General features: G+C 40.0%; 1 protein-coding gene across 2 annotated transcripts in view; it reads left to right on the top strand.

Moving 5' to 3' along the window:
* The window catches only part of ARSB (arylsulfatase B), a 204,535-nt gene that overhangs the window by 116,207 nt on the left and 72,284 nt on the right, over positions 1 to 16,044 (top strand). For both annotated transcript variants that reach the window (XM_081230417.1, XM_081230418.1), the window contains exon 6: positions 9,815 to 9,885. In XM_081230417.1, coding sequence (XP_081086543.1) covers positions 9,815 to 9,885 — 71 coding nt within the window. The remainder of the gene's footprint in view (positions 1 to 9,814; positions 9,886 to 16,044) is intronic.

Raw genomic sequence — 16,044 nt, 5'->3', positions numbered from 1 at the left:
ATTAATGTATGCCAGGGCGGGTAGTGAACATTGCAGGGAGGAAGGGTCTCTGAACAGTCCCCTAGGCGCCTACGTTAAAGAAGCGGATTAGAGGGCTCTGCTTCCTTCCCATCAGCCTGCAGCCCAGACTTTTGCCCTAATTAAAACACCCATTACGTTGCCATAATAAAACCAGGGCACTTCATGAACCTGTGTGATTATTGAAAAATCATTTTCCAGGAACATCATCAGTCATTATTTAGAGATTGACATTTTGCAAGTGGAATCAACAGTCTAATGAAGAGAATATTGCTCACACAGCTAAACTATACCATATGCTTAATCCAAAAAATAGGGGAAATTCATAGATAACAGATTGCAATGTATCTTTTTTATGTGCAGTTCGTGAGTGGACTGTGTGACTTGGCTGTATTTGGCACTGATACTTTTCTAAAAAGAGACCCTCACATGGAAGAGAATATCGTAATACATCTTGGAAATTAAAGTTATAGCTACACCAGTGTATTTCATAAGGGGAACTCTTGCCAGCAAGAGGGATGGATAGGAATATTAATGTTCCATTTTATCTACATATTATTCTTGTATCTGTATCTAGGTTATAGTCTTGTATCCGTGATTATATTCTTTCCATGTTTACAGAGTCAGGATCCAAATTTTGCAACAAAAGGTGTTGTCATTGTTTTTAAGCTATCAGCTTATTTAGCACTTAGTATATAGCCCAAGCACTTTACATATGTTTCCCCATTTAATTCTCATAACAACACTGTATGTAGGTGTTTTTTATCCACCTTCTGCTAGAGAGAAAAACAAGGCTCAAGTTTATATAACCTTGTGGAGTTGAGAAGCAGACCCTGAAAGGTTATGCTCTTAAAGACAGCGCAGGGCTGCATGTGAGAGAGTGAGGCCTTTGGAATTGGTGGGAAAAAAGACCATAAACTGTTGAAGCAATTGACATTGTCCACTTTCTAGTGCTTCAGTTGTGTGGAAATGAAACTTTGGAACAGTATGATATACAAAAGAATCATGAAATTCCACAATAATTGTAGCATTACCTGTAAATACATAGATACATGTAGAAGATAAAAGTTAACACACTATAATATAGCAATAATCAATCCCATGAACATTTTATGAGCTTCATGAGGCCACTATTTATTCTACAAGATTGTGATGATCACAAAGTTGATATTGCTGAAAAGTGTTATGAATATAGAAAACACACTTTTTTCCCCTCCAGCTCACTTTTGTACACACACCTTTGAGGAAGAAATTGTATCATCTGCTAAAAGTTCGTGTTCAAGGTACTTATACAGGGACATATAAAGAAAGTGAATGTAGGAAGTTGTCAATAGATTTCTTAAGGTATTTTCTGGCACACTGGCTTCCTTTCAAGAGGAAGTCATTATCGTTATATATGGACTCATTACATAAGCACCCTAAAAGCTTAGCACCCATCTTTTGCTCTACAGGAAAAAAAATCAAGAATTTAGAACGTACAATCAAATATGGTGACCTTATATAGCAAGGCTTGAAATTAGCAATCCTCATCCCAAGCTGTGTGTTAGAATCAGCTGCATTTGTGTGTGTTTGTTATTGAAGTACAGCTGCTGTACAGTATTATGTAAGTTACAAGTGTATACTATAGTGACTCACAATTTTTAAAGGTTATACTCCATTTATGGTCATTATAAAATATTGGCTATATATTGTTGTACAATATATCCTTATAGCATATTTTATACATAATAGTTTGTACCTCTTAATCCCCTACCCCTATATTGCCCCTCCCCGCTTCCCTCTCCCCACTGGTAGCTGCTAGTTTGTTCTCTATATTTGTCAGTCCACTCCTTTTTTGTTATATTCACTAGTTTGTTGTATTTTTTTTTAATTGAAGTATAGTTGATTTACAATGTTGTGTTAGTTTTTGGTGTACAGCAAAGTGATTCAGTTATATATCTATAGATAGATAGATAGATTTTCTTTTTTAGATTATTTTCCATTATAGGTCATTACAAGATATTGCATGTAGTTCCCTGTGCTATACAGTAGGACCTTATTATTTATCTATTTTATATATAGTAGTTTGTATCTGATAATCCGAAACTCCTAATTGATCCCTTCCTACATATTTCCCCTTTGGTAACCATAAATTTGTTTTCTACAAATGTCTGTGAGTCTGTTTCTGTTTTGTATATAGATTCATTTGTATAATTTTTTAGATTCCACATATAAGTGATATCAGATATTTGTCTTTCTCTGTCTTACTTCACTTAGTATGATAATCTCTAGGTCCATCCATGTTGCTGCAAATGGCATTATCTTTTTTATGGCTGAGTAATATTCTATTGTGAAATATATATATATATATGTGTGTGCATATATGCCACATTATATAAATATGATATGTATACCACATCTTCTTTACCCATTCATCCATCAGTGGACATTTAGGTTGCTTCCATGTCTTGGCTATTGTAAATAGTGCTGCAATGAACATTGGACTGCTATCTTTTCGAATCAGAGTTTTCATCTTTTCAGGATATATGCCCAGGAGTGGGGTTGCTGGATCACATGGCAACTCTGTTTTTAGTTTTTTAAGGAACCTCCGTACTGTTTTCCATAGTGGCTGCACCAATTTACATTCTAACCAACAGTGTAGGAGGGTTCCCTTTTCTCCACACCCTCTCCAGCATTTATTATTTGTAGACTTTTTAATGATGGCCATTCTGACCACTGTGATGTGATGCCTCATTGTGGTTTTGATTTGTATTTCTCTGATAACTAGCAAAGTTGAGCATCTTCATATGCCTATTGACCATTTGTATGTCTTCTGTGGAGAAATGTCTATTTAGGTCTTGTGCCATTTTTTGATTGGGTTGTTTGGTTTTTTGTTATTGAATTATATATTGAGTTTGTATATTTTGGAAATTAAGCCCTTGTTGGTTGCATCATTTGCAAATAGTTTCTCCCATAACGTCGCTTGTCTTTTCATTTTGCTGATGGTTTCCTTTGCTGTGCAAATGCTTATAAGTTTGACTAGGTCCCATTTGTTCCTATTTTTATTGCCTTGGGAGACTGACCTAAGAAAAGATTGGTACGATTTATGTCAGAAAATGTTTTGCCTATATTCTCTTCAGGGAGCTTTATGGTGTCATGTCTTATATTTAAATCTTTAAGCCATTTTGAGTTTATTTTTGTGTATGAAGTGAGGGCGTGTTCTAACTTCATTGATTTACATGCAGCTGTCCAGCTTTCCCAACACTGCTTGCTGAAGTGTTGCATTTTTTAAAGATTCCATATAGAAGTGATATCATACAGTGTTTGTCTTTCTCTGTCTGACTTTTTTCACTTAGCATAATACCCTCCAAGTCCATCCATGTTGTTGCAAATGGCAAAGTGGCATTCTTTTTTAGGGCCAAATAGTATTCCATTACATATATACACACCACATCTTCTTTATCCATTCATCTGTTGGTGGTTACTTGCTGCTGTCAACATTGGGTGTATGTATCTTTTTGAATTAGTTTTTTTTAATATATATCCAGGAATGGAATTGCTGGGTCATATGGTACTTCCATGTTTAGTTTTTTGAGAAACCTCCATACTGTTTTCCACAGTGGCTGCACCAATTTACATTCCCACCAAAAGTGTATGAGGGTTCCCTTTTCTTCACATCCTCACCAACATTCGATTTGTGTTCTTTTCAATGATAGCCATTCTGAGAGGTGTGAAGTGTTATCTCATTGTGGTTTTGATTTGCATTTCCTTGATGATTAGTGATGTTGAGTATCTTTTAATGTGCTTGTTGGCCATCTGCATTTCCTCTTTGGACAAATGTCTATTCAGTTCTTCTGCCCATTTTTAAATTTGGAGAATCAGCTGCATTTTTGACAAGGATGCCAAGATAGTTCAATTGGGAAGAAGAATCTTTTCAGTAAATGTTACTGGGATAACTAGATATTCACATGCAAAAGAATGCAATTGGATTCCTACCTCACAGAATACACAAAAATTAACTTAAAACGGATCATAGACGTAAATGTAAGAGCTAAAAGCATAGCAATCTTAGAAGAAAGCATAAGAGTAAATCTCTATGACTTTGCATTAGGCAGTTATTTCTTAGATAAAATACCAAAAGCAACAAAAGAAAAAATAGTTAAGCTGTACTAAACCAAAATTTTAAACTATTTTTCTGCAAATGATACTATTAAGAAAGCAAAAAACAACCCACAGAATCAGAGAAAATGTTAACAAATCATGTATCTGATACAGGATTCACATGCAGAATATATTAAGAATTCTTGCAACTCAATTATAAAAAGACAAATAGCCCACTTTTAAAATGAGCAAAGGATCTGAATAGACATTCCTCCAAAGAAGTTATACACATGGTCAATATGCACATGAAAAGGAAAATGTAAATCAAAACCACAATGAGATACCACTTTGTATCAGCTAGGGTGGCTATAATAAAAAAGATAGACATCCGTAATCGTCACTAATAAGAGGATGTGGGGAAATTGGAATACACATACATAGCTGGTTGGAGTGTAAAATTAGCAGGTCCTTAAAAATTTAAATATAAAGTTACCATGTGATGTAGCAAGTCTACTCCTAGATATATACCCAAGAGAAATGAAAACAAATGTCCATACAAAAACTTATACATAAATATTCATAATAGCCGAAAAATGTAGAAACAACTCAAATGTCCATCAAATGAGTAGATAAAGAAAATGTGATACATACATACAATAACATATTATTCAGCCATATAAAGGAATTAAGTACTGATACATGCTATAAAATAGATACACCTTGAAAACATTATGAATTGTATAGTTGGTAAGTTATATTTCAGTGAAGCTAATTTGACAGAAATCAGCTTGGGTACTTTTATAAATCTTTATGCCTAGGCTGAACGTAGATCAATGAGGTCACTCTCTTATGGTGGAACTCAAGCATCAGTATTTTTTAAAGCTCCCCGGGTGATGGCATTGTGTAGCCAAGGTTGAGAATCATTGCTCTAAAATTAGCTCTAATCTAAATGAGTTTCTGATTTAGGAAACTCCAGAAGAGTTCAGATCTGAGGTAAGAAGACTCTAGATTTCCCCATCTTGCTACTCAAAGTGTGGTCTTCAGACCAGCAACATCAGTATCACTTGGGAACCTGTTAAAAATGTAGATTCCTGGGCTCCCCTCACCCCCCGGTCTCTGTAAATCAGAATCCACAGTTTAATGAGATCCCCAAGTGATCTAAATTTTGAGAAGCACTGCTCCAGGTCAGTGGTTCTCAATCTTGGCTGAATGTTGAAATCATCTGGGAGTTCAAAAAAAATATTAACACCTGGGTTCCACCCCCAGTGATGCTTCTGGTATGAGGTACAGCATCTGTATTTTAGAAGTTCCTCAGGTGATTCTAATGTGAGACAAAGAGAATAACTGATGTAAACATACTGTTTGGGGGACATTTAATGGTGAAAAGAAGAAAAGATAGTTAAAAATAAAATTTATTTATTTAGTTTTTGACATAAAGGTAGAGGAACATGCATAAGCAAGTGGAAATTATTGATGACAAAAATTTGCAGAGGTGTGGGGAAGGAACGGGAGTACAACAACAGTAGGGAAGGTTTGCCCTAAAAAGATACAGGAAAAGAAAAAAAATGATCAAGCATTTTCCCCTCCAGGTACAGGAGTGTGATCTTGTATATGATTATTAGAGACTACTCAAATTTAAGTGGCCAATGGTTTGTGAGTTCTTTTTTTTTTTTAAGGACATTTTATTTATTTGTTTGTTCGTTTATTTATGGCTGCATTCGGTCTTCATTGCTGCGCACGGGCTTTCTCTAGTTGTGGCGAGCGGGGGCTAATCTTTGTTGCAGTGCGCAGACTTCTCATTGCGGTGGCTTCTCTTGTTGTGGAGCACGGGCAGGCAGGCTTTAGTAGTTGCAGCACATGTGCTCAGTAGTTGAGCACGCAGGCTCAGTAGTTGTGGCGCACGGGCTTAGTTGCTTCGCGGCATGTGAGATCTTCCCGGACCAGGGCTCGAACCCGTGTCCCCTGCATTGACAGGCGGATTCTCAACCACTGTGCCACCAGGGAAGCCCCTGTGAGTTCTTAAAGGAAGACTGTTTTTAAACTGCACTGGAAAATATGTGGCAACTTACTGAACTTACCTTTCTTTTAATATATTAAAAAAAAAAGAGTGTTTATTAATCCAGTGGTAGATATTCCTTCCCAATAACCATAGTACCAGTGTCCCAGTATTGGTGTCCAGTTTCTCAGTTCTGGGGAAATTGAATTCTTACAGATGGTGGGAGCTGAGCTGAGTCGGGGGTGCTCTTCCTGGGTGTGTCTTTTGGGCCTGAAGGATTCCCCTCACCAACAATGGGCCTCACCTTGTAATGACCAGTGCCTCTCTACCCGTAACTGGTCTTTGCAGAATCACTTTAAATACTCTGAAGTATTCCCTAGGCAAAGTTATGAAGCTTTGCGGAGCGGGTCTTTGCGATCTCTCATTTCATCCCACACCCTCCCCATCCCTCCCACCAGCCTTATTCTGCACATGTTCTTCTCCAGGTGACTTGGGTCCACTTCTCTGTTCCAGCATCACTATACTGTGCCTTTGTCTCCACTGAAATTCGCCACGTGGAGTTGATGTGTGTAGTGTGTGTGCGCGTTTAAGTGCTTTAGTGAGTCTGCTAACTTGGTGCGTAACTATTAAAGGAAACCCACAGTCTCTTCTCCCTTCTTTCCTCCTTCCTCTTCTTCCTCCTCCTCATCTCCCTTTTCTCCCTCCCTCCTTTCTCCCTAACATCTCTCTCTCTTTCCTCTTATTCCCTCCATCGCAGGCACTGGGGCTCTGAACCCTTTACCAAAATGAAAAGAAGTGACGTTAAGTGGTGAGACATGAGAACCCAGTGACCCTAAAACCATTACTGTTTTTGCTAAAGGCAAGCCTGATCTCAAACATACAGGAAAATTTCTACACTCCTCAGAGGGAAATTACATCATCAGTTATTATCAGTATGTGATAGCACATACGTGGGTAGCATACAATTAAATTCCAAAAATCAACTAATGCATTTAAATACTGCAGAACTACCTTGTAGTTCTGGATCGTTTTCCTGTCTTTAAACTCCCAAACTCTGTAAAATATCTGAGTTTTCTCTTTGTTATACTTTTTAATGTCTTTATGGAAGCATAGAAATTTTCACAAGTTCTATACTTTAAAAAAGCTTAAAATTTTCCTGATTACAATAATAATGCATGCTAGTTGTAAAGCACTGTAGAAAATAAAAGTCTTTTGTAGTCTCACCCCACCCATCCCCCTATCCCAGCTAACAGTTTGGTGTATATTTTTCCATATTTCCATTACTACCATCTTCCCTTCCCACGTATATATGCCTCTTTTAAAAAAATTCACCTGGAAATATTTCTAAAATCCATCTCTTTCCAAAGGACTAGTTCCAGGGAATTGGTACATGACCTTGTCTAGGGATTTTAATAACTTCTAACATTTTGATGGGGAGTAACCCAAGATTTATGATACTTTATTCAGTTCCCTTAAATATACATTTGGTTTTCTTGATTTATTTAATAACTTGGAGCCCCTAGGGTGTTTGGTTATTGTTTTAATCACTTGTCTTCTATTCTATTTCCTTGGCATATATCTCCAACCACATCCTTGTCAAAATATTCTGATTCGTACATTTTAAAAAGTAGCATCACAGCATACTTAGGAAGGTTGGTTGGCTTTTGTTTTATTCATCATGATTTGTATCATGATGATTCTGCCTGTGATGATTTTTCCCAGCAAATAATTCATCACTGGGATTACTTTAGTGTTCAAAATTCATCTCATCTTATTAAGTTCCCTTATTTTGCAATATCTGTGGCTCTTCTGAATAATGAAAAAATGAAATAAATGAATGATATACAGATAAACTTTCTTTAAAAGTTATTAGAAAAATATGTTTTATTTAACCATGCCTAATACTTTGGGGGTATCCCAATGAGCTCTGCTTTTAAAGATGAGAAATTTGGGGGTTCCTCCTTCTTTCTTGCCTTTTTTTGGATTGAATGAATTTTGTTTTGTTCTTCCATGGTCCAGAAAAGCCCTATCTTTGTTTTTAAGTTACCTTAAAATTTTAACATGCAAATTTTACTTAGCTAAATCTAAATTTAATGAACAGCTTTACCCTCTTCCAAACAATACAAAGACTTTAAAATGCTTTCATTCTGATTTCCCCTCCTGACTTACTTGCTATTTTTATCATCCAGATTTTAGCTCTGTTTGCTTGTTTTTAACCCCACAAATTAGACACCATCATCATCATTCTGTTGATTTTCTCACATTCACCATTTTCTCTGCTCATCATCCCTACTTGCATTCAGAGCTTCCAGGATCAAACCCTAGTTCCTGTCATTTTGGACCGGTTGACAGTCTCATGGTATACAAGTAGTTAGTTAAATGCCTCAGGAAGAAAATGAGGAATCCAGGGAAATATTGTCCCCCCCATAGTGCTGCCCCCAGGCCTAGAGGCATCCCTGCATATTTCCCTCTCACTCTCTAGTTACTGGGTTTTACGGAATAGAGAGGAAAAAGGAAATCTTTTAGAATTCTAAAGTTAAACATATTCACTTTAAAGGACTGTCACTTATTCTGAGATTGTATTCATCCTACCTTTTGCTATTACAATTACCTTTATTTTATGGTAATGGTAGTTGAAAGTTTTTTGGTTTTGTTTTTAATTCATGAATTTTGTTTTAACATTTCCTTACTTGGCAAATACAATGTTGCCAATCACAATCCAGATTTTTTGAAAATTTATGGGTCCTTGAAATGCCAAGCCACTGCTGTAGACAACTAGCTGTGAGTTTGGGGTATGGACATTGAACCACCTGAAAACATGTCCTCTTATTTTCAGGGGCCTTATTGGTTATTCCTATGTGGACAAATTCTATGGTGTTAACGGTACTTTTGCAACCTTTTATTGGATTATCAAGTAGTCCAACGATTGAAATTATATCTAACAACTTCTTGCATAAGGCTGAGTCTATATTAGTAAAATGACATGGGTGCCTCATGCACACCTGGCATACATCTGGTGATGTTTATGCTCCCAATTTTTAAAAAACACCCACTACCCATTGTTTGGCCAGTAACTTACTATGGGCCTTTCTCATTTGTAACATGAGGGCGTTGGACTAACTGATCTCCAAGTTCTTTTCAACAGTAATGTAGGTTGTGATTGTATTTGCACATACAATTTTTTAAAATCTTAAAGAAGTATAACTATTTCACATGTATTTGTATTACATACAAGTTTCACGTTGTAAATTTAGATGTGGAAGACATTCGTTTTTCTCATGCAGGCTAATATTTAAAAGTCATGTTGCATCTGTGATATGGGCGCTTCCATCTTGGCAGATGCTCTTTCTTCATTTCCCTGTGAGTGTTCAGCATGAAGTCTACACTGGATGACTTGAGTTCTCATTTCACTGCTGTAACGAATGGTCATGTTTAAGTACAGCCAGATTATTTATTGCAAAGGATCACAGGACTCATTTTTTAATTGTCACGTGCTTGACCTTGAAGTTGTTATGTAAACATTCAGTCGCTGTGACAATATAGACAAGTGAAGACTACTTGAAGATGCACAACCACACATTGTGGAGGCCTCTGAATTCATGACCAAGTTGTTAACTGGCAGGTTTGTTATTTCCTGTAAATATGAGAAAAGGAGGTATTAAAATCATTGATACCCGTTTGAGCGAGGAAATTAACATTTTCTAAAAAATTCTTTTCTAGTGAAGGAAGCCCGTCCCCCAGAATGGAGCTGCTGCACAATATCGATCCAAACTTCGTAGATGTTTCACCATGTGAGTACCTTGTTTATTGCTACTAGTTTAAATACTGTTGGCTCACAAAGACAGTTTTATTACCTCGTGTCTCTCTAGCCTAATTCTCTTTCTCCACTTGAGTTTGCTATATAGGTAAACAGTTCTCCATGGCACCTGTTGTACCAATCTCACTGTGGCTTTGGTGCCACAAAGGGTGAATGCTGCTGAATGGCTTACATGACCTTATAAGCCATTTCCCTCTCCACGACTCAGTTCTCCCACCTATAAAAGGAGAACCCATGGGATCTCTGAGCCTCCTTCTAACAGTAAATGTCATGCTGTTGTTGCCCTGTTCTTACCTGAGAGTGTCAGAGCCTCCTTCTAGAAAACTCAAGGTCAAATGAGCCACCACATCATCTGAGCAGGCTGGTCAGGTGCTGCCCAGACCTGCTGAGTCTCATAAACCCACGATTTCCCTGGCAAGGCTGCAGTTCAGCTGGATTCTGCCTACGACCGAAGTTAACCCATAGGGAACCCTATTAATTCCTGCAGGGAAAGAGGCCATGTGGTGCCTTCACATCCCCACAGGTGTAATAGTCCTATATAAACACCACGCTGGTGGCCCTGATGCCCCTACGTCATGAGTTTGGGCCTGGAAAACCTTAACTATCAGGCCCTTTGCCCAGGTTCCATCATAAGGCCTCATCGTGAGACTGTCTGCAGAAAACAGTGCTCTTATACTCCCTGCATTCACTTGAGTGCTCACATCCCCTCCTTTCAGACGTACTGCTACGCCACCATTCAGGCTCTTCTTACTCTTTTATCCTCTCCAATCTGTGTTATAAGCTGCCTTAAGATTCCTCCTTCTGGAGAATGACCCCCAGTAATTCTGAGTGTGTCTTCGGGCATCTGAGGTCCAGCTCACCTCACCAACCTCACTCCAGGCCCTCCTTGCCATCTTCTTGCCCTACTAGCCACTTGCCATTTTCAAGCATGCAGATCGTCATACTTAGGTCTTGAACATAATTTTCCCTATACCTGAAACACCTTTCCCTGCCTCTCCACAATTTTTCCTCATCCCTTAAAACCCAGCGCAAATGTCCCACCTCTGTGAATGCTTTCCAGAAGCCCTGGAAGAAGCAGTGCTCCTTCCTCTGTGCACCCTTCGTATGTATCTCTGTATAGTGTTCACCAAATTCTCCTGTATGTGCCTGCGTTTCCCACTAAGCCAACAGCTCCCGATGTCAGGGTCTATGTCATATTTATCTTTACATCCTCGTAAGTTAACACGAACACCTGGCACTTGGTAGGTACTCAGTGATGATTACTTAATGACTGAATGGACAGTTGGAGGAGAGTTGAAATGGAATAAAGACCACCTAGAATCACTAGACCTGGAAAGGAAAGTGCCCTAAGATAGGTAGGAATGGCTACAGGATGGAGAAATTTCTACTTTTATTGGAGTAAACAGACGTCAGTGAGAGAGGCAAGGGTAGTAATATGTCCGATATGGTAGCCACGAGCCCTGTGTCACTACTGAGCACTTGAAATATGGCTAATTGTGGATCAAGATGTGCTGTGAGTATGCGCACATCCGATTTTGAAGACTGAGTATGAAAAATATAAAACATATATACATTTATTACTTGTTGAAGTGGCAATACTTTGGATATATTGAATTTAAATATATTGATCACAATTTCATCTGTTTCCTTTTCCTTTTTTAATGTGCTTAATAGAAAATTTAAAATCACATGTGTAATTTGCATTGCATGTCTATTGGTCTAGAAGAATTGTTCTAGAAAATGCTTGGAAATGATTTGATCAGCTGTGTGAGAGGATCATAGACCTATGATTAGTTACTGTGGAGCTACGTCCATCGTTTAAACTTTTCTCTGCCCCAGCACACCTAGGGATATGACACATTCCAGTCTGTAACCGGCTCACGGCAGAAGTCATTGCTAAACAGGAGCCAGTCATATCAGAATCCCTCAGCGTGGCCAGAAGCGAGGCAGGCTCGGTTTTTCCAGCTTCTGCGTAATTTAATGCACTGCAAAGCCCAGCATAACCTCCAGGGATGTGCTGAATATGCTGCCCACATTACAGTGGTTTTAAGCTGTCCTCATCCACTAAGTTCCATCTACAAGTGAAAAGCCTTAAGCCCCCTTCACTCACTAAGCTGCATTTTGTCATGGCATCAGAAATGGGAGCTTGAAAACTATACACCCATGTGACCCGACCACAGTGCTGCTTGCTGCGGGCTTCTTAGCATAACCTGCTGTGATTTTTTGCGTCCCCTCAAGTGCCTCTAGCAAAGGAATAGCACAGGCAGAAAGTTTCCCCGGTGTAAGAATTGGGGCCTGGAAATCAGAAGAGAGAACTGTCTTCGCCTTGCCCCTCGTAGACGGTAAGGTCCTGAGCAAGTCCCTTCACTTTTCTTCCACTTGGTTTCCCGCGTGTCAGTTGCCGGACTTCACTGGGACCCTTTCCTGCTGTCACAAAGTCAGAGACACTTTCTGGCTGCCTGCTGCTCCTCCCCCCCTCCTAGGAGTCCACTCCAGGCCTTCCTGTTGGCCTTTCCTGCCAGCCTGGGGACTCTTGCTCTAACCCTGAATGTAATGAGGGACGTTGTCAGGCCCTGCCATTGACAAAGAGCCACATTCACTGTTGGTTCACAAAAACGGGGTGTCCCCTACTGTGTGTACCTGTGGGTGGCAAGGTGCCACCTCCTCCGTATGCGTGGGCAATACTGGGGCCCTTTTCTGCCCGGTTTTTATATCCATTTCACACCACTGTGTGGCAGAATTAGGAAAAAGGGGAGTTGTCTTTGGGGTCCTGTACCTCCAGCGGATGGTGATACAAGCCCAGTTCCTTTTCTGAGCAGTTAGTTTGTGAGGGAAAAATTAAATCCAGCTATAAGAAAATATGTATTTGTAGGACAGCCAAGTCTGCATGTTATATTCACAGAATATGTTTTATGACTACGTTCTAGAGGCTGTTGTGGAATAAAATCAGAAAGCAGCCAATCTAGGGCATCAGTGAAGGATTGACAATTGAGTCTGTGTTATCACAGAAACAGTTCTTTGGTTTCTAACTCCAGCACTTCCCAGATGATGTGTACCTACTTATGGGAGAAGAGAGTCATATTCCACCTCCACCTTCCCCAAAGCCACTTCGTCACTTCCTCATCTGTGAGGTGAAGACTGAATTAAGTGACCTCTAAGGTCCCTTCTAGCTTCAGCATTCTGTGGGTTTCTGTATACACAGGATCTCAAGGGAGCAAGCTGCTTCCTCACTCTCTCCTTTTACACCCTGCTGGAAAAGGTGCGCGTGTTAATAAGCAGTGGTGTAGCCAAAGACATGGCTGTAAATAGATGAATACACGTGATAATGTTAGAAACATTATAAGCCCTAGAGTAATGTGAATATTATATGATTTTGCTGTTACTACATCCTGCCCACCTTTCTGATCCCCATTTTAAAACATCACTGCATCATTCCAGTTTTTCACCTGCACTGTCTCCTTTAGCTGGTCTTGTTGGCAGTGGTGGACCAATGTCTCCTCCTGTCATGAATTAGAGGAATCGATGTTAGACTTTTCCCAGGGAAGCCCTCCCTTCCATGTAGGACCAGATCCCTCAAAATCTGGCCTCTTGGGTTTTAACATCTATACCACCTCCCTCTTATTCTAAGAGTAGAGGGCACCCGCAGAGGCCCTTCCTACTTGTGGAGTTAGGGTTTTTTCATGGCCACATACTCTTGGTAGGTTGTGGCTTGGGTACTAAGAGTAAAAATATTTCCAAAAAAGACTAGTGTACACACACGCACACATACACAAACACACCCCAGAAGTCATAGGATCTCCCGTGGACCAGGAGATTCTACAATAAAGCATAAAGATGTCTCGAAGAACCATAGATCCTACCCATTGGAATGGCTACAGGCAGAAAGGAAGGAATGGAGGAAGGAAAATAACAACTATTGATGAGGATGTGGAGAAACTGGAACCCTTGTGCATTGCTAGCGGGAACGTAAAATGGTATAGCTGCTATGGAAACAGTATAGCAATTCCTCAAAAAATTAAAAACAGAACTACCGTATGATCCAGCAATTCCATACCTGGATATATACCCCCAAAGAACTGAAACCAGGGACTTGAACAGCGCCATTCACAATAGCCAAAAGGCGGAAGCCGCCCAAATGTCCATTGACAGAGGAATGGATAAATAAAATGTGCGACATACATACAATGGAATATTATTATTCAGCCTTTAAAAGAAAGGAAATTCTAACATACGCTGCAACATGGTTAAAACTTGAGGACAGTATGATAAATGAAATAAGCCAGTCACAAAAAGACAAATACTGTATGATTCCACTTACAGGAGGTACGTAGAATAGTCAAATTCAGAGACAAAAAGTAACATAGTGGTTTCTAGGGATTAGGTGGAGAGGGGAATGGGAGTTGCTGCTTTTTAGTGGGTATAGAGTTTCAGTTTTACAAGATGAAAAGATTTCTGGAGATGGATGGTGGTGATAGTCACACAACAATGCGAAAGCACTTAATGCCACTGAACTATGGTGGTTAAGATGGTAAATTTCATGTGATGTATATTTTACCACAATTTTAAATATTAACGGTAAAATGTAAAATCCAGAAAAAGCATAGAAACTCCATGAAGACAGGATCTGTACCCTTTTCATTTACTGCCACATTCCCAGTGCATAGCACAAGGCCTACCGTCATACTAAGTTCTCAGTAAATATTTGTTAATGATGAAACAGATCAACAGGTTAAAGTCTCTGTTTTATTGTCTCTTCGACTTGAACCTAAAAGTGCCTCCAGATGCCAATTCACACTCTCCTCTTAAACCCTGAACTCCCGTCCTACCTTTTGTGCCTAAAAAAAAAATAACACTCACAAGCTACTTTTTATTTTAATTAACATTATCACATACAGATATTTGAAATGATTTATTCAGCATATAAATGCCCACCCTCACCCTTCCCCTAATTGAAAATATCAGATGATGTGGCATTTTCCCTGCCCTCTTCATTCCTTTCCCCGAGACCTCCTGGATGGACAAATACATATTGACAAAGCCCCTGCCCCAGTCTCAGCTCAGCCTGACTTCCCCTCTGAGTTGAGGGCGCTGCTGCTTCTTCCTGTTCTTTGTGCTCTGTTCCCACCCCTGCCTTCCTGGAAGGCTCCCTTTCATTGTTGCATTGGTCACGGGCTCTCTCAGTGCCCCCAAATCTGGCTCTACTTTTATCTCCCCCGCCGCCGGCCCCCATGGCCAGTGTCACACACGTGGGCTGTAATTGCTTTCCTGTGTGCTTTGAGGAAACTTTTTATTCATCTTCAGAGGCTTTGTTCTCAGGTGACCTTGCATGGACATGTTCTCACATCGTATCTTTTTCTTCCTTCCTTCCTTTCTAAGATCCTAAGGTTTATTCTCCCGCTGTGGACAGGCCCCCCCACCCCCGCCCCGCCGCATTTCTAGCAGGCTGACCTGACTCAGTGTCTTTCTTCAGCAATACAGAGTGGGCCGTGGAGGAAACCTGGGCGGGAGCCTGAGGGAAGGGGACGGTACCGTTTAAGCTGATGTAATGGGAAAGCCTGAAAACATCCAACGTGGTGGGGAGCAGCTGTGATCCCAGATTAGGCTCCGAGGTCCTACAGGTGTGAATTCCGCTCAGCCTGGTTCTGAGGCACTCCAGCTCCAAGCTCTGTGGCTCCCCTCGGTTCTAGTCAGCCTGCCTCAAACCAGGAGGAGACATGACTTCAAAGGCATTAGTTTGCCTTTGAGAAAATATATATACTCATCGTGCAGGCCCCAGGCGTGACCTGGGCTGTTCTGAGGTAAAGATGCTACCACCTCCACCTGGGAGCACAACTCACCTTGGAAGTCAGACGTGGCATTCTGTGAATCGTCAGAATTCTCACGTCTGTCCAATTGTGCAACGTGTACGTCGATACCCTACCCACTTGCACACATAGAAAGCACTTAGACTCTGCTGGCAGAAGCTTGATTAGAGATGAAGGGCCCTGACAGATGTTAGCATTTTCCACACCAAAGGCCAAGTCTTCAAAGTGATTCTGTACAGCATTGTTACTATTTCATTGAAAGGGCCTCTTCTCTTTAAAGGTTATAATGGGATGTTATTTCTGCTCGTGATTACAGGGTGAAAGAACAG

The sequence above is a fragment of the Mesoplodon bidens genome, assembly GCF_964165515.1.
Source record: "Mesoplodon bidens genome assembly, chromosome: 4".
In the NCBI taxonomy this organism is placed as follows: Eukaryota; Metazoa; Chordata; class Mammalia; order Artiodactyla; family Ziphiidae; genus Mesoplodon; species Mesoplodon bidens.
The sequence above is the reverse complement of the archived record's forward strand: the minus strand, read 5'-3'. Positions and strand labels throughout refer to the sequence as shown.